Source organism: Squalius cephalus (genome assembly GCF_949319135.1).
Source record: "Squalius cephalus genome assembly, chromosome: 4".
NCBI classification, from domain to species: Eukaryota; Metazoa; Chordata; class Actinopteri; order Cypriniformes; family Leuciscidae; genus Squalius; species Squalius cephalus.
In genome coordinates, this window is record NC_137125.1 from 48,563,925 (window position 1) to 48,587,085 (window position 23,161).

A 23,161-nucleotide genomic window follows, 5' to 3' on the forward strand; every position below is an offset into this window, starting at 1 on the left:
CCCCCTTTTTATTAATTAATAAATTGAGAAATTCTTTGAAATTTCAAAAATATAAATTTAAAACGTTTATTTTACATTTTGTCAGTTTTTTTATTGAAAGTATTAGCTAGTGTAACTTATAAAACATGTGCATGAGCACATGTATGTAATGTCGCTGATGTTTTTTTTATGTATATGCAGTTATGAAGTTATAGCCTGCTAATTAGTACAAGATTTGTGAAAAACATTTATTTTTTGCTATTTTGTTAAAATTCTTTTGTTAATTAAATATTTACTTTTGTTAATTAAAATCTCTAAGGACTGAATATTTCTCTCTCTAGCAACAATTTATTATTAATATTATTACTATAGGCTACACGTTATTACAATGGGTTTGCCTTAAAAGTACAAATTACTGTACATGCTGCAAATTAAACACATCCAGTACATCATGTGATGCGTCTACCTGCTTCGTCTCCCAGCAGATACACATCACGTGATGTGGTTGATGCGTTTATTATCGTGACGTCACTCGCGCTCACCTGCACACCTTTGACTGCCACTAGCTTTAGAGGATTCACTAAATAAGCGTAACGGGTTCAAAGCTGGGTAAGAGTTTAGACAACATTTGTTTTAAAGCGATTTCAACACTTTATTTGAACTGAATAGATTAAACTAGGTCATAGGGATGGAGAAATGAAGCCTCTTGAATCTTGAATCTCAGGGCACTGAAACGTTCGCTCCCTAAAACTAAATAGTCCCACAATGCACCGTGAAAGTGAAAACCAGGGAGCATCGATGCGTTCTCTTAATGGAAGTTCTGAAGCGAGAAACATAAATAACGTGAGCAACAGCACTAGCTCTGTATATTTCTATGCTGTCGATACATTTCTATGCTGTCGAATATTAATCGACCATTTCAACGGCTATTTGTTGATGTAAGGAAGTGACGTCTTTGGTGAAGTGGATTTACTTATTGAAGAGTTAAAGTATATCATGAGCACTGTGATTTTTGAAATGGGTGTCTGTCATAACAATTGTCAGTAGACCGGGAAGGTTTTAAAACGAGCGGTTCATTCATAAATCCGTAAAATCTTACCCTTATGCTGTTGGGGAAACAAACTGGACGGACGACAGAACACAACTAGCGCAGCACCGAAAAGGGGCGTGGCTACATAAGGTATTTTATTCATGTGTGTTTATTCATGTATATTTATATATATATATATATATATATATATATATCCCTAGCAGGTAATAAATATAGCCTAATCGAACTTACATTTATAATTTATTTATTAGGGCTGAAATGTTGCTCGTATATGTAACCAACCAGCAAAGTATTTATCATAATGTAGGCTACTTTAAATAACATTAAAAATATATAATTAGAGATATCAGTTCTGCCGTTGTTCATAAATACCAGAAGTGATGTTGTACAATGAGAATGTCATGTCGCTGCAAATCATCAGTCATCAGTGTCCAAATGTGATCCAGGGTCCTTACTGTCCTTAACAGTGCATGCCCGAATTCATGTAGGCTACACCGATTAAAACGCACTCTATGTAAACACTTGTACTGCACTCCAATGGAAACATTTTTTCTTTCTTTTTTTAATATGAGGGACCATAATGGCAGTTCTGACTCTATGACTCAGACTTTCCCTATGCAAGATAAAATATGAAAAAAGAAGAAAAAAAACTTTTTAATAACGTAATACTCCCCAGATGTGTCAGGTGTATGTTTTTTTGTTTTGTTTTTTTGTTTAGTGTTCCTTTTGCCATATTTAAATTGCTGTAATCATGACTGCATTTCTGATTCTATGGATGTACCACTACACACTTATTGAAAAATGCAGACTGTTGATATGGTTCTTTCTTGACTTGTTATTTAGCTATGTTTAGCTTTGAAAAATCATGCTCACTCTAACTTGTTTTTTGTTTAGTTTTTTTATGAAAAGACCAATTTAAAACACTTGACAACTATTTTTTCTTTTTGTGTTCATTTCTTATTGAAACTTTTCTTCAGATCAAAAAGCAATTAATGTTCCTCACAGTGTCTCCTAATGTTCCTCATAGTCTCCCGTCAGTGCTGAATTCTCTGGATCCAGGGGCAAAACTGTTTCATCAGGATTGAGCATCACTCATCAGGTACATTTTTGATTCTTTACTGTGAACTCGGTTCTGAGTCGATGCCCTATGCAAGAAAAAGAGGGTTTTTTCCCTTTTGTTTGTATTTTAAGAACATTATACTTCCCTAGATGTGTCTGGTGGTGGTATTGATTTCTTTTGGAATGCGACTTTTGATGTGTAAATACAGTCATAACGACAGCACTTGTCATGTTTTGTACCGCCGCATACTAATCTCAAAGAAAAGTCCACAATCCTCGTACTGTTTCAGAGATCAGCCGCAGTTTTTGTTTTCATCTTGCATTTATTTCAGGGGTCAGTTGAACTTAGAGAGAATATTGAGTCTGTATCAACAAGGAGGGCAAGCGAAATGCAACAACACAGATGATAAAATGATTGCAGAATGATGTTTTAGTAGTTTAGTCATTGTTTTGTAAAGTGTGACTCCTGCACCATGTCAAATCTCCTCTCTTTTATTAGGGGTTCAAGCGCGTAGTGCTGAAACCCTATTGTAATTGTAAAAAAAATGTAATTAGGCTCAAGTGTCTTATATCGTTGGAATCCTTGGCTCAAGACAGACAAAAATGCATGTCCCCGGTTTTGATCGTCGCTCAGGCGAGTATTTTGGATTTTTTGAAAAACATACTTTTGTGATTGTCAGTAATTATAAAAAAAAGTCAAAATCTCGATTCACGGTCTCAAAACGATTGAACTGGGCGGAGCCACTTTTACTAAAATGCTATAACTTGTGAAAGAAATTATATATTTTCACCAAACTCGAAACACCTGTGTACAGGCAAAAAATGTGGCGATTAGATTCTTTGTGGCACTATAACATGAAAAACATGAAAATGGCTATAACCACCCAACCATTAGTCCGATTGACTTGAAAATTGGCGTTTAAGGTTTAATCTTTGTTTAAGGTGCCATGATTGTATTTGAGGACATTGGTGCATCTAAAAACATGGCCGCCATTGGCCAATGAAGTTTGAGCACCTATATTAGACAAGATTAACGGAGGCTAGGGTTGCAAAATTCTGGGAATTTTCAAAGATGGAAACTTTCCATGGGAATTAATGGGAATTTAAGGGAATTAACAGGAATTTATGGGAATAAACGGGAATAAACTGGGAATTTTCAAAGTTGAAGGTTGGCTCTTCATAGGGAACTTAAATATAGTTGAGGAAAGTATATTTTAGCATAATCTTGACTAAAACAAACAGATGCCATTCAAATACACTTGAATATCCATGCCATTCCTCAATCACACGCACATAGCACACTGCTTACTGGATGGCTATTGAGACCACACCCCTTACTGGCACTGTGCATGCCTCCATCACATGTACAGAAGCCCAAAGCACAAGACTATTGAAGGCACACATTTGAGCCTGTGGATTAAACAAAGTGAAGTAAGTTTTGATGATATTATGGGGAAATATATTGATTAAATGTTTAAATTGCAAATATCACATACAAATGTATTCATCTAGTAGATAGCAAGCTGATAGGTTAGATGCTAAATAAGCTAGCATAACTTTATTTACCACATAAGTAGGGCTGGGCGGTATGACGGTATATATCGTTACCGCGGAAGAAAATGTCCAGCGTAACAGATTTTTTAATTCTGTGTATACCGCAACATGTAAATAAGTAGGCGTGGTTAACTCGCGTGCAGCGTGCGTGAGACTGAGACACTGATATTTGTCAAAGAAACATGAAGAAAGACCAAGAGGATCCACAAAAGGAATTACGTTTTCAAAATGAACGTGATATTTTCGGGGGGGAAGGCGCAGAAGTCAACTAGAGCAGTGCAGCACACTGAAAGTTTAGAGAGACGCACATGCAAACGGGGCTTACTTGACAACAAGTTCATATATCAATATTCTAACGAATAGAAATAACCTTAAATAATGTATCTATCCGTCTCTTATGTGTACAGTTACTTTCAGAGAGGACGCGCAAGCGGTTGCCGTGGTAATGAATATTTCCAAAATTCCCCAGCTTAACTTCCCATGTAAATTTACCGGAAACTTTCCGGAAATTTACCGGAAATTTTCTGCCCCTTTGCAACCCTAACGGAGGCTGATCCGAACGAAACTCGGAGGGCATGTTTAACTCATACTTCTATTCACATTTTCACTTTCAATATTATTATGATGATATCATTTATATATATATATATATATATATATATATATATATATATACCCACAGTCCTTTTCAGAAAAAAGTAATCATGCTGTATACATTAGTACTGTTCAAACAATAATCATTTTATGAATTGGATTTATTCAGAACATCTGGAGCACAATTTTATTGATAATTGTAAAAAATGACACTTGCATATTTGCAGTCTTATAATAATTTTTATTCTTAAATTTGTTGGTCAATAATGACATTATCTTTTCATCTTGTGTTTATTTCAGATTTAAGTGAAGACTCAACAGCAATAAAACAGAATTCCTCATCATTGGCTCCAAATCCACACTCGGCAAAACCAATAACCCCACTCTCACCATCGACGGCACCATTGTCTCCCCAACTCCCCAGGCACGCAACCTTGGCGTGATTTTTGATTCAACCCTCTCCCTTGAGCCCCACATCCGCCAGGTAAATAAAACATCCTTCTTTCACCTCCGCAATGTTGCTAAAATCAGACCCTCACTCACACCCCCTGCTGCTGAAAGACTCATTCACGCCTTCATCTCCTCACGACTGGACTACTGCAACTCACTACTCCTTGGTATAAGCTCAACTTACATAAAAAGACTACAACTGGTCCAAAACGCAGCCGCCCGACTCATCACCCGCTCCAAATCCTGGCACCACATCACGCCAGTTTTAAAACAACTGCACTGGCTTCCCATTTCCCACCGGATCAAATACAAAATTCTGGTTCTTACCTACAAAGCCATCCACCACATGGCCCCATCATACCTCACTGACCTCCTCTCCCCCTACCAACCCTCACGGTCCCTCAGATCCACCTCAGCCAGTCTCCTATCCATCCCCAAGTCAAAACTCTGCAGTTTTGGGGACAGAGCTTTCTCGAGGGCAGCTCCAAGGCTCTGGAACTCCCTTCCCCTTGAGATCCGCACCTCTGAGTCCCTTACCATCTTTCAGTCCCGCCTCAAGACCCATCTCTTCACCTCTGCCTATCCATAGCCCCCCCAAATTTTTTTTTTTTTTTTTTTTTCTCTCTCTGCCCTGTAAAGCGACTTTGAGTTAGAGAAAAGCGCTATAAAAATTCAATTTATTATTATTATTATTATTAAGTGTATTTGCATTTGGAGGGATTTGTGAGAGTCTCAGCATTGCACTTTGACACAATACTTGTACTTCCAGCGCCGGTCTCTGAAAAAACATTCAGAAAAATTCCTTTAAGTATTGGAATATGCAGTTTCACACATCATATTTCCATCACCCTTTACACCGTCTACTTAAACCGTCTACTTAAAACCTTTATCAATATTCAAATTAACCGAATATTTAAGAGAGGAAAAAAGAGAAGGTTTTATTCTCTCTGAAAATATTATAAATCTGCTTCTTGAATTTTGAAACTATTCATCTTCATTGTGCAGCTGTCTAAAATCCTTAATTCTGATTGGTCAATCATTGCATTCTGCACTATATAATGACCACAGTCATTTCAATTGACCATGCCCTTGTATTTATTTGATAAGCAGCCTCATAATGCTCAGCTAGCAGGTCATTAGTGTAAAATAAACTCTTTCAGGTGCTTCCTGTTGAGGTTTATTTATTGATAATCACTATTGCTCCTTACTTAACATTAACAATATTCATGTTGTATTATTTTGAGGAGCTGTACTTACTCGTGTTTATTTTCGTGGTAGCTTTGAGCACCCACCAGGTAGTTTTGGTTTGGCACGTTCCAGTGAAAGGCCTCATCAAAACAGTTCACATAAGTAGTCCACAGGCAGTCAGCAGTACAGTGGCCGTTACTTCTACAGCAGTGAAACTGCCATCTGTGTGGAAAAAATGGTAATGACGTCAGCTCAGGAGAACTGGTGCAAAAAGTCAAAACCAGTCCAAAATCAGAGCTCACCGTCTGTCCTCGTGATAGTTGTTGTGGTAGCTGCTCATTCCTGTTATGATGTGGTTTGGTGGACACTCAAAGTTTAGCACTTGGTCAAAATCATTGGCGTAAGGTGACAAGAAACAGTCTGAAGTAGAGTTAAAGGTGTCTTTACAGCCAAACTCCCACAACCTGTCCTCGTGGTAATTATGATGTTGGCTTCGATTTCATTAGAAAACAGTGATGGAACAGAAACGGAAACAGTGAGGGACAAATTAATTATAACTTGATTGTTCTGATTATAAATAAGTACTAAAGTATTGTATTTCATTATGACAATGTTACTATTAAAATGAAATATTTACTCTTATTCCTTTCCAAACCAAATATGATACTTTTAATCCTTAGAGTTTAATGTTTTGCCCACTTTTTCTGGGGTTACAAGCTAAATAAATTATAAATTATATATGTATGGCCAATAACATCCATGAAATAACATCCACATGTACATCCACATTGCGTTTGGGCACAACTATATTCATGAATCTGTATTTTTTTGGACCACAGTGGCCCATGATATTTTGAGTTTTAATTTAGTAATTTTTTGACACAGATCTATACCTATTCCGAAGTACAGTCTGCTTTCTACTCACCTCTTGATGTAGGATATCGACTTTCCTGGAGGGCACTGAAAATTTAGAGGCTGATCATAGCTGTTTTCCCAGGGTAACTCTGTAGAGATTGATTGGTAACACTTTACAATACGGTTGCACTAATCTGCATTAATTCATGCTTAACTAATGCACAGATAATCATGTGTTAATGTATGATTCATGAAGAACTTAATGTATTAATTCCTTAATAACTTATTTATTAACTAAAAGTGTAAATTAATGCGTTAATTAGTTGGTCAAAGCAATGTACTTCAACTTCCAGTTGTCTGCTTTAATTAATCATTAACTAATGATTTGCAAATGTATCATTATGTTATGACTTTACTTGTTGAGGCATATTACTATTAACTAGGGCTGTCAGTTAAATGCGTTATTAAACCATTTTAACGGCGTCAATTTTTTTAGCGCGAGATTAACGCCTAGCAAACTTTGTCGTTTTTTTTTTTTTTTTCACATGCTTTTGCAACAACTAGTAATGTTAGTAAAACCAGAGAATGTCTTGGCACTCTCTTGTTACTTCCGGTTTCTGGACTGGCTGCAGTAACATGTCTCTGTCCATGCGGGGGCGCGCAGGCGAGTGCAGAATGAATGGGAGTCTATGGAGTTTCACCCCCAGAATCCACTTTTCTCAGGATGTAATTTTTTGTCAAGTAATTTGAATGTTGTATTCGAAAGGAGATGCAAAGAAATTACACATTGCTGGGTGTTAGATTTTTTAGAGTCACTTATTTGCTTTAAAAAGTCTTTTAAAGTGTCAATGACGTCATACACGTCGTACGACCAGAGATACTGCTTTACGGCAATCCTTCAGTCACTTTGGTGCTTTCGCGCTCTGCACTTTCTTTTCTCTCGAGGCATCGACAACACAGCTGCCACAGGTAAATACACGTGCTAGAAGAGTTTTTGTTTTGTTTGTTTCTGGTCCCGCTTCGGATGCCACGATGCCATCAAGCGGTATCTCTGGTCGTAATCAGTCCTTCACTGACCAATCAGCGTTCATTAGCAGAATGCTAGCGTGTTATGAGTCACAACAACTCAACCTGTAAAAAATCGAAAGGACATAAGTACTTGTTCATTCAACTTTCGACCTATAACCCATGTTGAACTTGCAAAACCTACAATCAAATCTGAGATTTCTCAACGGCAATCGGGTGAAAGAGACAAATTTAGCCATCTAGCTCCATAGACTCGATCGCCCCCAGTGAGTGCATAGGCTCCCCGTAGACGGGCTCTGGTAAAACTACAACACCACCAGATCTAGCTAGACCGGAAACAAAACAACAGGCACGCCGCACACTTGGGCTTGCGAGCCGGCCAAAGAGTGGACGAGCAGCCGCGTCTAGGACAACTTGTATCGCACATCGGACACGCACTTTCTCAGTTTATGGCCAGCAATAAAAATGGAGAATGGTGCCGCCGGTGTGTGTACACTCATAGAGAATAATGTGTTCGAATTTTAAATACGAGGCGCTGCGCTTCGCTTCTCGTCCAGTGTGCGACCCCCTTTAACGTTACGTTTTGAGTGGATGAATGAGCGCGAGACGCCAAAATGGATGCCAATAAGATTCTGAATGGAAAGTTTACTTTTAAAAAAGTGGCCAAATGGTTCAATTGACAAGACCAAAGTGATCTCTGTGTTTTGTCGTTGTGAACTGAGCTATCATCGCAGCACGTCCAGTCTGAAATACCACTTGATGGCCAAGCACACACACAGCTGATGCGAATTCTCCGCCCCCTCGTCAATATCAGTAGCCTGGTAATACCAAACTCTGCTACTTCGCTTTGCTTTGTAGACAGAGTCTGGCATGGCACAATTGAAAAGTGTTTTCTTTCTCGCGGGGGGGGGGGGGGGCGCTTGTATGAAGTTTAAAATCATTGGTTACCCGTAAGCCAATCACATGACGTTTGGTTATGGCGTGTGTTATGCGCATGCTCAGCCGCATCTAACTTCCACTGTAAACACATGTATGATGCGAAAACAAAACCATCGAGCGAAATACCGGAGTAAACATGGCTGTGAACGACTTTTGCAGATTATGTGAAGTAAATCTACGCATCCACGGTACAATCAGCATCTACGTCACGGCTCTCAGCCCGCCCTCTTTTCGTTGATTGGCCCGGCCGTCCGAAGGCCGCTGGAAAACTGAAAGATAGGTTGCTATTTCAGACTGACTACAGAAGCGAAATGAAATTGAGCGGAAGTAGGAAGTCTGACGTAGTCAGGCTACAATATCAGGACCTCGTCAGTATTTCTTTCACCCTTTTATTGATGGACAGTGTTTCATTGTGTGAGAGATTATTTGCTCCAAGTGAGAATGTTAGTGTGAAATTGAACACTATGCCAATGTTGTTTTCAATAAAAAACATTTGCACAAAGCAAGCCGATCCACTTTTCCATGTTGATAAGAGCATTAAAATGAGAAAAAATAATGGGACAAAAAGAAATCAAGAGACATTTAGAATAAATAAAAATGTGCGATTAATCGCGATTAAATATTTTAATCGTTTGACAGCACTACTGTTAACTAATTGTTAAGTAATATGCCATTTATGTTTTGACAGTTTGCACATGCAGTGAATGTAATGTCAGAGAATGTGTTTAAAGGATGGGTAAGTTGGGCTGCACACAAATATCAGCACACCAGAATCTGAACTCCTGACCGCTATTACACTGTGTTTACACTGGACGAGACCAGCTGTCTACACTGGACATGACAGACCATCGCAAGTCCATTTGTCCTTCATAACAGAACTAGCACAAGAGCTCGAGTACGTCAGGAATAGATCAGTTTACTGTTGGGTTTTTGTCGTGTAGTGTCACGCCACATCCAGTGTAGTCTCACTGACTATAATGGACGTTCTGTTGTCTTTGTCCAGTCGACACAGTGTTATGAAAAAGCAGTGCTTGACCGCGTGTTCTCAGTGTACCTCGACCTCAAGCTTAACCTGACATAGTCCTGTGCATGAACAACAAGGTTCATCGGACTCAGTGAAATCTTGGTTGTACATGGTTGGAAACTGAAATCAATGGCTTAGTGTGGATGTCAAAACCAAAATGACATATTACTTAACAATTATTTAATAATCATGTGCCTCAACAAGTAAAGTCATAACATAATGATACATTTGCAAATCATTAGTTAATGATTAATTAAAGCAGACAACTGGAAGTTGAAGTACATTGCTTTGACCAACTGTGGGAATTAACGCATTAATTGACACTTTTAGTTAATAAAATAAGTTATTAAGGAATTAATGCATTGACACATTTAATTAATAACTATTCATATATTACTTAATCTATTAATCATTTAAAATCTTTATTAGTTACTGATGCAGTAATAATTATTAATTAATGGTTTAGTTCTTCATGAGTCTTACATTAAAGGTTGTTTTTTCACCGACAGGGGGTGGGTGTTGTGAGGTTTCGCATGCAGCCATGCATGAGCACAAAACCTCACAACACCCACCCCCTGTCGGTGATTGGTTGGAACACTTTATTTTGGTTTTGAGTGGTTTTTGTGTGCAGATCTCAGAGCCTAGGCTGCCTACAGAGACGCGTTTTTTTTGACGGCATGCTTATGGGGCGAGCAGCTAGCGGATCGTTAGGAAAGATCAGATGAATATGATCATTTATTTTTGGGCCTGAAATCACTGATACAACCTTTAACACATGACAATCTGTGCATTAGTTAAACATGAATTAATGCTTATTAGTGCACCCGTATTGTAAAGTGTTACCGTTTGATTGAGACCAAACACTTAACAACAAGCTAATCTATTGATTTATAAAAACAAACAGTCTTTCTTAAAGTTTCTCACCTTGTCCATTGGCCAAGAGACCCGTCAGCAGTAGAAATAAAGCCGATCTCCTCATGGTGTTGTCAAATTACAAGACAACTTCTTCTTCTTCTTCTTCTTCTTCTTCTTCTTCTTCTTCTTTGGGTTTTAACGGCAGATTGCATCATTAGTGTTGCATTGCTGCCATCTTCTGGTTCTAATTATTTCCCATATACTTTAGTCATCATATTCTTGTCATTAGTCCCGTTTTGGTCAGAAAACAAATCAAATATTTCATTCCTTGCTCACTCCCACTGCAGTCCATTATACTCTTAACTCCATGTCCTATTAGTCCTATTTTTTCCATGCCTTCTATCATATCTTTCCTCTGTAATTCATATTTTGAGCAATTAATAAGCACATGTTCGTTCTACAGTCTCATGTATTTGACACTGATCACAAAACCCCGTTAGATGTTTCCCCATTATATGAAGAGTGCTATTTAGTTTAGTATGCCCTATTCTTAATCTGGTTATAATAGTTTCTTCTCTCCTGTTTCCTCTCTTATTTTCCACAGTGCCGACTCTTTTTTTAATTGAGTATAAATGTCTTCCTTTTGATTCTTGGTCCCACCTTTGTTGCCATTTTTTAGAAATTTCTCCCCATACTCTTTCCTTCTGATCTTGAAAGACTGACGACTGCTTCTATATTCTCTTTTTTCAGTGCTTCCTTAGCTATTTTGTCTACCTTTTCATTTCCTATAATACCCACATGTGCTGGGATCCACATAAATATAACTTCATCACCTTTCTTTTTAATTTTTCAATAGATAGCCATAATATCATTAAAAAACTCCTGATAATTCTTAACCATGCCGGTCTTGAGACTCTGCAATACAGAGACAGAGTTGCTGCAAATTAAAGTTTTATTTAACTTAGATCATTCTATCCATTCTAACGCCATCAAAATGGCAAACATCTCAAAAGCATATACACTTAAATGATCTGATGTTCTCCTGCTCAAACAAGACAACTTAAGACAAACCTACAGCTTTTATAAAGACCCCAGGACTTTTGGTCACATACGTAATTGACCTTTTACGCACTTTCGCATTTTTCGACCGGAAATAGCCTACGTCAATGAAGTGTATTAGAACTTCCTGTTATCATAGCGGCAGATACGAAAAATGGCAGAGTCGAAGAGTCGCAGTTTCTGTTGTGTTCCAGGCTGTTCGTCTTCCAACCAATAACAGCCTTTCATTCTTTTCCTGTGGATCCAAACCTGAAACCCAAATGGATACAGGTGATCCGAAGTGAGGAAGGGAATAGTTCTAATATAAAAACAGGTAGCACCTATGTCTGCAGCCGGCACTTCGCTCCGGATGATTACAGTGGTGGCTGCGTCGTTCGTCGCCTGGAGAGTGGTGTTGTCCCAAGCCTATTCCCTTGGAACAACTTTACTGCTCCTTTGAGAAGGGAGTCAGTATATGACAGAACCTTCAAACGCCAGTCTATACAGCTATGCTGTGAAGATAGCGACATGGTGGCTAAGGCAGTAAGGATGGATCACGACTACGTGACACACCCACCTGCAGGTAAGATTGTTCATAATGTGTTTAGTTAACAATATTCAACTATTTTTACCGTTTTTGGATAAATGCATTTCTAACTGAACAACTTAATGTTTATAATATAAGCTGTTCACGAAATTCAACTAACGTAAGGGGCCAGAGATGGGCAGTAGGGGAGAGCGGGGCACAACCTAACGCTTTTTGACTTTCTCCATTTTTGTAAACCTACTTTGGGTTTAAAGTATTTATTTTTTCCCAAATTAATTTTATAACATGACCTTATAACAGTTTAAAATGTAATCTGATCTAATCAAAAAAATATACGAGAAATCTTAAAATATTTTCTCAATAAAATACAATTATTAAGTGTTCATATAAAATAAATTCATATTTATATTTGTACCCAGAATCCTTTTCAGAAAAAAGTAGTCATGCTGTATACATTAGTACTGTTCAAACAATAATCATTTTATGAATTGGATTTATTCAGAACATCTGGAGCACAATTTTATTGATAATTGTAAAAAAATGACACTTGCATATTTGCAGTCTTATATTCATTTTTATTCTTAAATTTGTTGGTCAATAATCACATTACCTTTCCATCTTGTGTTTATTTCAGATTTAAGTGTATTTGCATTTGGAGGGATTTGTGAGAGTCTCAGCATTGCACTTTGACACAATACTTGTACATCCAGCGCCGGTCTCTGAAAAAACATTCAGAAAAATTCCTTTAAGTATTGGAATATGCAGTTTCACACATCATATTTCCATCACCCTTTACACCGTCTACTTAAAACCTTTATCAATATTCAAATTAACCGAATATTTAAGAGAGGAAAAAAGAGAAGGTTTTATTCTCTCTGAAAATATTATAAGTCTGCTTCTTGAATTATGAAACTATTCATCTTGATTGTGCAGTAGGGCTGGGCGGTATGACGGTATCGTTACCGCGGTAGAAAATGTCAACCGTAACAGATTTTTCATTCCGTGATACCGCGACATGTAAATAAGTGGGCGTGGTTAACTCACATGCAGCGTGCGAGAGACTGAGACACTGCGATTTGTCAAAGAAACATGGAGAAATCAGATCAAGAGGATCCACAAAGGAATTACATTTTCTAAAGGGTTGTTGTTAACGTGATATTTCGGGGAGAAAGGCGCAGCAGTCAACTAGAGCAGTGCAGGACCCGTAGGCTACAGTTTAGAGGAGTGCACGATCGCAACAGGGAAAGCATAAAGCTTACTTGACAACAACAGTTCGTATCAATATCGTAACGAATAGAAATAACATTAAATAATGTATAGTTAACTGCATGACATCTTTCTGTCTCTTATGTATATATAGTTACTTTTTAAACACGAAACTCGCATTCAGCATCTATTCTGCCCTCGTAAAAGAGTTCCCCTTCTTCAACTAGGCAGACAGATAACTCCTTCCACAAGAAAGTTGAACTGAAGCATGGATTTATTAACACCACCACTTCAAATGCAAGTGGGACAGAGTAAAACTGAAATACAGAAAAAGGGAAAAATAATTTTCTAAAGACTGTACATTAATAATTGTAACAGTTCGCTTAAGGTATAACTGGACATAATATACACAAATAATAATCCAGATGCATGAAATAGTGTACTGAATAGTCTCTCTTAATATCAATTTTATCCTAAAATTACTAGTACTAATTCCAAGCAAAAGATGAAAAACAAGCTTCTAGCAAACACATTAATACTTACAGACAAAGCTTCTATAAATGATTGCAAAGATGAAGAAGAGATTAAGCTGCTTTAACCGTGTGACTATCAGAATCAACTGAGTAAAACAAGATGGCTGCACTTAAGGTCAGAGGTTACTCTCTCTGACAACATCAAAAACATACATGGACTAGCACCACCTAGTGGCTCTAAAAATAAACGACACTAAGAACAGTACACTCCCCGTCTGGTATCTGTAAGATGCCATCATTGAACATAATTAAGCTTGTCTATTCACTCTCAGGAGACAACAGTAAAACAACATCTGATATAGGTCGCAGAAACACCTTGGATGATCCCTCTTTGACCACCTTGACCTCAACTTTCCTCACTCTCCCATCTCTTCCGGGAAATGTCTTCAATACCATTCCCATGGGCCATTCATTCCTTTTGGCTTGACTGTTTTTCAATAGCACAACATCTCCCACTTGAAGATTGCAGCTCTCATTCTGCCATTTTCTACGGCCTTGTAAGGTTGCGAGATATTCCTTTCTCCAGCGATGCCAGAATGTATTGGCCAAGCTTTGGACTTGCCTCCACTGACGACTGAAGAGGTCCTTTTCACCAAATTCACCTGATGTAGAAGGAACTACAGAAGTCTTTTGAGTGAGTAGAGTTGCTGGGGTCAGAATGAATGGAGCGTCTGGATCTGTAGATACAGGTACCAGGGGACGAGCATTTACTATGGCTGTGACTTCAGCCATGAAGGTTGTCAAAACCTCATGGGACAATTTTGATGGTCCAAGACCTTGTAGCATGGATTCAAGGATCCGCCTTGAGACTCCGATCATGCGTTCCCAACTTCCACCCATGTGAGAGGAGTGAGGGGGGTTGAACACCCAAGTACATCCATTGTCACTCAAATACTCTCGTACGTTTCTGTCTTCTGTGACTGACTCCATCTTTAACTCCTTGCATGCTCCAACAAAGTTGGTGCCACAGTCCGACCGCAACTGCTTTGCTGGACCTCGAACAGCGAAGAATCTGCGGAGAGCATTTATAAAGCTGGAGCTATCCATCGACTCTATGACTTCGATATGTATGGCCCTAGTGCTCATACATGTAAACAGCCCAGCGTTTGGAGTTTGCTTGTCCTCCTCTAGTTCGACGTGAGGTGACCATCCAAGGCCCGAAAACATCCAACCCTACAAAGGAGAATGGAGGGTCCATACTGTGCCGTTCAGGAGGTAGGTCAGACATCTTCTGAGTCAAAATCTTTCCCCGTAGTCTGTGACAGTGAACACACTGAAAGATCATACTACTGATTCGTCTCTTACCACCTATGATCCAGAACCCAGCCTCTCTCACTGCACCCTCAGTGAAGATGTGTCCCTGATGTTCGACCTGTTTATGATAATGTTGGATGAGTAGTGATGTGATATGACAACGACCAGGGAGAATTAGAGGACACACTTCATCTCTCCCAAGGTTTGCTTCTGAAAGGCGTCCGCCAACCCTGAGTACACCAAAACTGTCAATGTAGGGGGATAGTTTAAAGAGAGAGCTTTGATTTGAAATCGCCGTGCCTGCTTGAAGGCATTTCAATTCCTCTGAGAAGGCTTCTGTTTGCACGCTGTGGATGATAACAGACTTGGCCTTTTCTAGATCTTGAACTGAGCAGGGCATGTCACATATATGCCAGCCCCTGCAAGTACTCTTGTTACTATCCTGCTTGAAGGAGTGGGTTATGTGCACAAGTCTTGCTATTGCATGAGTCAGTGATCGCCAGCTTGAGAATCTTTCAAACTGTTTGGGGTTTAACTCCTTTCTTATGGTATGTGTAGCACAAGAAGTGACTTGGGGACGTACTTCAATGTCTACTTCTGGGTCTATCATACTGAAGAGACCCATGTGAGCTTCAGGCTGTGTTGTTTTAGTCAAGAATGTTGGACCAGTCAACCACATGCTACAGGGAAGGTCAGCTGCCGAAACTGATCTTGTGGCATGGTCAGCAGGGTTTTGATCGGTAGGTACGTATTTCCACTGCTCAGGGCGTGTAGATTTCCGTATCCTTTGCACTCTGTTGTTGACATACACGTAGAATTTCCTGGATTCATTACAAATGTAGCCTAAGACGACCTTACTGTCAGAATAGAATGTTACAGCATCCAGCTTGGTGTCAATCTCATCTTCAATGGTTTCAGCTATTTCCACAGCTAGAACAGCTGCACACAGCTCAAGTCTGGGGACAGAGATCTCAGGTCGCGGAGCTAGTTTAGCCTTACCAAACATGAAGCCAACTTCTACATTACCGCTCATATTGGTAACCCTGATGTAAGCAACAGCTGCAATAGCATTTGTGGAAGCATCACAGAAGACACACATCTCTTTGCTTTGTGTTTGACAGAGAGAGATAGTAGCATATGTGCGGGGAATTTTGACATGCTCAAGTTCTTTCAATGAATCTCTCCAAACCTTCCATTCCTTATATTTCTCATCAGGCAGAGGTGCATCCCAGTCACAAGACCCTGTGGTAAGCGCTCTGAGCAGGAGTCTTCCCTGAAGGACGACAGGTGCAGCAAACCCAAGTGGGTCAAACAAACTGTTAATCGATGACAGAACCCCACGTCTGGTGTAAGGTCTCACCTGGTCTGCAACCTGGAAAATGAACATATCCTCAGACAAATCCCAGCTCACCCCCAAACTTCTGTGAACTGGTGGGAGGCCAGTGCTCAGATCTAGATTCTTTAACTCCTTTGCAAGGTCCTCTGGAGGAAATGCTTTCATGACTTCCACTTTGTTGGAAGCAATCTTGTGAAGATGTAGATTAGACAGAGCCAGCATTTCCTGGGTGGCTTTGAGCAGCTTGATGGCTTTCTCTTCTGTGGGGAGGGAAGTAAGGCCATCATCCACATAAAAGTTCCTTTCCACAAAGTGCCTTGCTTCTGCTCCATAATCCTTTTCACCTGAGAGGGCAGCTCTCCTGAGCCCATATATGGCAACTGCTGGTGATGGGCTATTACCAAAAACATGAACTCGCATCTGGTACTCCAATATCTTGTTGTTTAAGTCATTTTTGTCATACCAAAGGAAGCGTAGAAAGTTCCGATGCTCTTTTGTCACCACGAAGGAATGGAACATTTGCTGGATATCAGCCATCACTGCCACGCGTTCCTTCCTGAACCGCAGTAGAACCCCCAAGAGACTATTGTTTACATTAGGGCCAGTAAGGAGGACATCATTTAATGGTACACCTTCATGTCGAGCACTGGAGTCGAACACTACTCTTATCTGGCCAGGCTTCTTTGGATGGTATACCCCAAACATTGGCAGATACCAGCACTCTTCATCATTCTGTAATCGTGGTGCCAACTCTGCATGCCCATTCTCAAGTATCTTATGCATAAAATCAACAAAGTGTTTTTTACAGGGGTGTTTTTTAAGCTTGCAAGTCAGTAAAGTGAGCCGGTTGCTGGCCTGAACCTTGTTATTAGGGAGGCGTTGCCGTGGGCTACGGAATGGAAGTGGAGCAACCCAGCTATTTGACTCATCCTGATGGAACTCTCTTTCCATAATCTTCAGGAATGTAAGGTCATCCATCGAGGGAGCTGGTTTGTCATCATTCTTTGTGTTGCAGAAAACCGATTCGCCTATGGGACATTCATCATGTATGGGCAAGCTTCTCTGTGGCTCATCATGATGGTTGAAACAGTCCTTCACATGCATACTGTTTGGACATGGACTCATGTAGCTGGGGCGCCCATTTCCTAAAATATGAGCTTTGAAAACATCCACTGATGAAGGCTTGTGAGCTCCATTAAGGCATACATCTCCAACTATTACCCACCCAAGGGCCAACCTCTGAGCAAAGGGAGCATGTTGTGGTCCGTTGCATTGCTCCAGCACCTTGTGCGCCTGAATGAGGTCTCTTCCGAGAAGAAGCAGAATTTTGGCCATGGGATCTAGACATGGAATTTTGGCAGCTACCGACCTTAAGTGTTTGTGGAATTGTGCTGCCTCTGGAGTAGGAATCTCTGCTCTGTTGTTTGGGATGAGGTTGCATTCAATGAGTGATGGAAGAGTAAAGCATATCTTTTCATCAAAGGACTCCACCATAAATCCTTCAGCTCTACGCCCTTCAGCCTCCGTGACACCCGCACACGTCCTAAGTGTGTAAGGTGCTGCATTGTCTGCAACATGAAACATCTCGAAGAAGGCCGATCTCGCCAGAGATCGATTACTCTGATCATCTATGATTGCGTAAACCCTTTGTTTGTTTTGTGGCTCACCTTTCAGGTACACATTTACCAGACAGATCTTTGAGCAGGACTTTCCACTGTTGCGATCTCCACACACTTCTGTGCAGGTGGATGTAGCGATTGGGGAGGGAGGCAACTCTTCTTGCTCCCCGCCATAGCTTGTAGAGGGGCTGTTATCTTCCCTTTTTGACCAGGGGGCTGGGCCATAGTGAAGTGCAGCTATATGCTTGTCGCTATTGCATTCAGAGCACTGGATTAACGCCTTACAGTCCTTTGCCTGGTGTGTAGTTGAGGAGCAGCATCTAAAGCATATGGAATTCTCTCGGAGGTAAGCTTTCCGTTCCTGCAAGGTCTTTTCCCTAAAACCTCTACACTTTCTAAGGGGATGTGGCTTTTTATGTATTGGACATTGTCTGTTGAGGTTGTCACTCGTCTTGTTAGATTCATCCTTCTGTGCGGCATTGTCTATTTCTGTTTTGTGAACTGTAACAGGAGCTCTGATTGTCTTTGATAAGAATCTCTCACCTTTAGATGGTGTGACACTGTGCATACTCATGTTAAAGCTATGATCATTTCTCATGCGGGCCTCACAACGAATGAAATCGCAAAAGAATGAAAAGGGGGGAAAGCTGACACCATTCTCTTGTTTATAACGAGTTCCCTGCAACATCCATTTCTCTTGTAGGCTATATGGGAGTTTTTCTAAAACGGAGCTGAGGCCTCGTGCAGTATCCAGGAAAGTCAAGCCAGGCAGATAACCTTCAGCTTTGGCTGCCTGTAGCTCAAGAAGTAGGTCTCCTAACTCTCTGAGACGTTGAGGGTCCTTGGTAGACAGCTTTGGGAAATGCTCAAGTTTGTTGAAGAGCGCTGCCTCCATGGCTTCTGCAGAGCCATAACATTCCTCTAGCCGTTTCCAGACCATGCTGAGGCCTATGTCTGGATAATTAATGTGAACGGACCTAATGCGTCTTGCATGCTCAATAGAATCAGGGCCAAGCCACTTTATGAGCAGGTCGAGTTCTTCACTAGGCTTAAGATCGAGTCCTTCAATAGCATTGCAAAAGCTAGACTTCCATGCCCAATAGTTCTCAGGCTTATCATTGAACCTTGAGAGTCCACCTGTCAGAAGATCACGGCGAGCCAGGAACTTTGCAAGTTCAAATACGTTCGAGTGAGCAGTATGGGACTCATTGTGATGTGAGGGTGAGTGGCTTGTCAATTTAATGTTGTGTCTTGGTGCTGATGCATCATGCAATGTGGAATTAAACTGTGATATATTCCCGCCTGCATGTTTGACTGATTCAGCATGCGTATGCATGGTGTGGCAGCTGAGAGGTGTCTCAGTTTGAGTTAGAATACGAGTAGGACGCTGTCTCTCTGGCAAGTCCTGAAAATGACTATTCTGATTGAAAGAATCAGGCTGTGGCTGATCAACACAGAATGGAGCTAGCGGCTTGTGTTCAGTATTAGGCACAGAGGTTTCTGCAAGCATTGGTATCTGCATCTCTTTATTATATCTATGCTGCTCTTCTACATATTTCTTAGTCCTTTGCAATGAATCATGTGAAGAATGACGCTCTTTGCTTTCAGATTGCTGCTCTCTTTCCCCAGTGTCTGCAGCTGCCTCAAACACTAATGCCTCAGCTGCAGTAGCTTCTGCTTCGCTTTCATGATGGAGAGCATTCAGTGTAGCCTCTAAACGAGTTTCCTCTACTTTAAGCTGAGCTTGTACTTGAGCTTGCTTCACTCTCACTTCTATCTCTTTTTGTGCATATGTGGCTCTAGTCAGTGCTGCTTCTGCCTTTGCACGAGCCTCCAATGCAGCCACGCTTGCTGCAGACTTGCTTGAGTGTCTTGATGACCGTGAAGTTACTGATCTGGTTTTCAGACTATGTTTCTCGATTGATGACATGCTGAGGTGAAAGCAGAGCTTGAAATCCCAATCACTGTTGCAGCAATCACCGTTAATTGTCTTTTTACTATTCTGCCCTCGTAAAAGAGTTCCCCTTCTTCAACTAGGCAGACAGATAACTCCTTCCACAAGAAAGTTGAACTGAAGCATGGATTTATTAACACCACCACTTCAAATGCAAGTGGGACAGAGTAAAACTGAAATACAGAAAAAGGGAAAAATTATTTTCTAAAGACTGTACATTAATAATTGTAACAGTTCGCTTAAGGTATAACTGGACATAATATACACAAATAATAATCCAGATGCATGAAATAGTGTACTGAATAGTCTTTCTTAATATCAATTTTATCCTAAAATTACTAGTACTAATTCCAAGCAAAATATGAAAAACAAGCTTCTAGCAAACACATTACTTACAGACAAAGCTTCTATAAATTATTGCAAAGATGAAGAAGAGATTAAGCTGCTTTAACCGTGTGACTATCAGAATCAACTGAGTAAAACAAGATGGCTGCACTTAAGGTCAGAGGTTACTCTCTCTGACAACATCAAAAACATACATGGACTAGCACCACCTAGTGGCTCTAAAAATAAACTACACTAAGAACAGTACAGCATCAAAGAGTATAGAAGTAACTTGAAGGTACTTCTAGACTCTTTGTTCAGCATGACGCGCGAGCGGTTGCCGTGGTGATGAACAACCTGCTTGTTAAAGCGAATGTATCATCCTGTATCTGAGGCAAAATTACTAAATATGCAGCGCGAGTTATATATTTCTAACTCCAAACAATTGGCCACTGAAACAGCTGATAAAATCTTCCTTTGATTCAATGCGTGATTAGAACTTGTCACTCAAATTAACCGATCGCATTTCACTGATGCAAAAGACGCCCGCGTGCACGCGCACACGCGCGATGTGTCGGTGTTCACCGAGCTATGCAAAATAATGGCGCAGTTACAAGGTGTGTATAATTTACACACTATTTTGTCAACAGTAGTAACAGTAGCTGCTGTTCGGTTTTTATACTGCTGTTCTCCAGTCACTTATGAACTTGTTGAACTTGACACTTCTGAACCTCGGGTTGCCAGATATCACAAAAAGAACAAAACAAGCCCTTTAAAAGCAGACATGGCAAAAATGTACCGGGAAAACATTTAAACATAAATAGTATCTACTAATATCCTACCAAATTAAAAGGAAGTAACTAATTTATTATGAATAGAATAGTTCAATATAAAATATTCAGATATTATAAACTGACTGATGAAGTAAAGCAATAACATGAGATTGAAAAATTATTCAGCAACACTTTATTTAAAGTTGAATTGCACCTATGAGTTGTATTTAATATCAATCAGTTGGGGGAAGTTTATCTAAAAGTTGATGAGAGTGTTTTTACTATATTTAGCTATTAAAAATAGTTGACCAAAGAAATAATTTACCAAATAAAAGAAAAAGAAAATTCAAACAAAGTACTTTTCATTTCTAAAGTATTTGGGTTTATTTATTTTACAAAGCCCTTTTTGACGATTTTTCGAGAATAATTACATAAATAAATAATTATATTGTGAAATATATCGTTACCGTGAAATAAAATTAGTCATACCGTGAAACAGAATTTTGGTCATACCGCCCACCCCTATTGTGCAGCTGTCTAAAATACTTAATTCTGATTGGTCAATCATGGCATTCTGCACTATATAATGACCACAGTCATTTCAATTGACCATGCCCTTGTATTTATTTGATAAGCAGCCTCATAATGCTCAGCTAGACGGTCATTAGCGTAAAATAAACTCTTTCAGGTGCTTCCTGTTGAGGTTTATTTATTGATAATCACTATTGCTCCTTAATTAACATTAACAATATTCATGTTGTATTATTTTGAGGAGCTGTACTTACTCGTGTTTATTTTCGTGGTAGCTTTGAGCACCCACCAGGTAGTTTTGGTTTGGCACGGTCCAGTGAAAGGCCTCATCAAACCAGTTCACATAAGTAGTCCACTGGCAGTTAGCAGTACAGAGGCAGTTACTTCTACAGCAGTGAAACTGCCATCTGTGTGGAAAAAATGGTAATGACGTCAGCTCAGGAGAACTGGTGCAAAAAGTCAAAACCAGTCCAAAATCAGAGCTCACCGTCTGTCCTCATGCTTGTTGTTGTGGTAGCTGCTCATTCCTGTTATGATGTGGTTTGGTGGACACTCAAAGTTTAGCACTTGGTCAAAATCATTGGCGTAAGGTGACAAGAAACAGTCTGAAGCAGAGTTAAAGGTGTCTTTACAGCCAAACTCCCACAACCTGTCCTCGTGGTGATTATGATGTTGGCTTCGATTTCATTAGAAAACAGTAATGGAACAGAAACGGAAACAGTGAGGGACAAATTAATTATAACTTGATTGTTCTGATTATAAATAAGTAGGCTACTAAAGTATTGTATTTCATTATGACAATGTTAGTATTAAAATGAAATATTGACTCTTATTCCTTTCCAAACCAAATATGATACTTTTAATCCTTACAGTTTAAAGTTCTGCCCACTTTTTCTGGGGTTACAAGCTAAATAAATTATACATAAATTATATTTTATGGCCAATAACATCCATAATTTTAGTGTAAACTGCGTTTGGGCAAAACTATATTCATGAATCTGTATTTTTTTTGGACCACAGTGGCCCATGATATTTTGACTTTTAATTTAGTAATTTTTTGACACAGATCTATACCTATTCCGAAATACAGTCTGCTTTCTACTCACCTCTTGATGTAGGATATTGACTGTCCTGGAGGGCACTGAAAATTTAGAGGCTGATCATAGCTGTTTTCCCAGAGTAACTCTGTAGAGATTGATTCAGACCAAACACTTAACAACAAGCTAATCTATTGATTCATAAAAACAAACAGACTTTCTTAAAGTTTCTCACCTTGTCCATTGGCCAAGAGACCCGTCAGCAGTAGAAATAAAGCCGATCTCCTCATGGTGTTGTCAAATTACAAGACAACTTAAGACAAACCTACAGCTTTTATAAAGACCCCAGGACTTTTGGTCACATACGTAATGTAAGATCAGTTTGTTACTTAACAAGTGGGATCCAGTCATGTTTGAACAGGTGGGACCGATTTG

General features: G+C 39.6%; 2 protein-coding genes and 1 long non-coding RNA gene across 3 annotated transcripts in view; 1 reads left to right on the plus strand and 2 right to left on the minus strand.

Annotated features, from left to right (window-relative positions):
* The first annotated feature begins 540 nt into the window (after positions 1 to 540).
* The window catches only part of LOC307156903, a 62,224-nt gene continuing 39,603 nt past the window's right edge, over positions 541 to 23,161 (plus strand). Inside the window, exons 1-2 of the long non-coding RNA XR_013820835.1 lie at positions 541 to 588; positions 2,058 to 2,129. This is a non-coding gene — a long non-coding RNA (uncharacterized lncRNA). The remainder of the gene's footprint in view (positions 589 to 2,057; positions 2,130 to 23,161) is intronic.
* LOC307157789 (hemagglutinin/amebocyte aggregation factor-like) lies at positions 4,461 to 10,776 on the minus strand. The gene is made up of 5 exons (XM_079869730.1): positions 10,644 to 10,776; positions 6,801 to 6,879; positions 6,178 to 6,366; positions 5,945 to 6,097; positions 4,461 to 5,465 (listed from the first exon to the last, which is right to left on the minus strand). The coding sequence occupies exons 1-5, from the start codon at positions 10,696 to 10,698 to the stop codon at positions 5,420 to 5,422; spliced, it is 522 nt and encodes a 173-aa protein (XP_079725856.1). The 5' UTR covers positions 10,699 to 10,776; the 3' UTR covers positions 4,461 to 5,419.
* Positions 12,717 to 23,068, minus strand: LOC307157787 (hemagglutinin/amebocyte aggregation factor). Its single transcript, XM_079869728.1, has 5 exons — positions 22,962 to 23,068; positions 22,796 to 22,874; positions 22,177 to 22,365; positions 21,944 to 22,096; positions 12,717 to 12,878 (listed from the first exon to the last, which is right to left on the minus strand). The coding sequence occupies exons 1-5, from the start codon at positions 23,014 to 23,016 to the stop codon at positions 12,833 to 12,835; spliced, it is 522 nt and encodes a 173-aa protein (XP_079725854.1). The 5' UTR covers positions 23,017 to 23,068; the 3' UTR covers positions 12,717 to 12,832.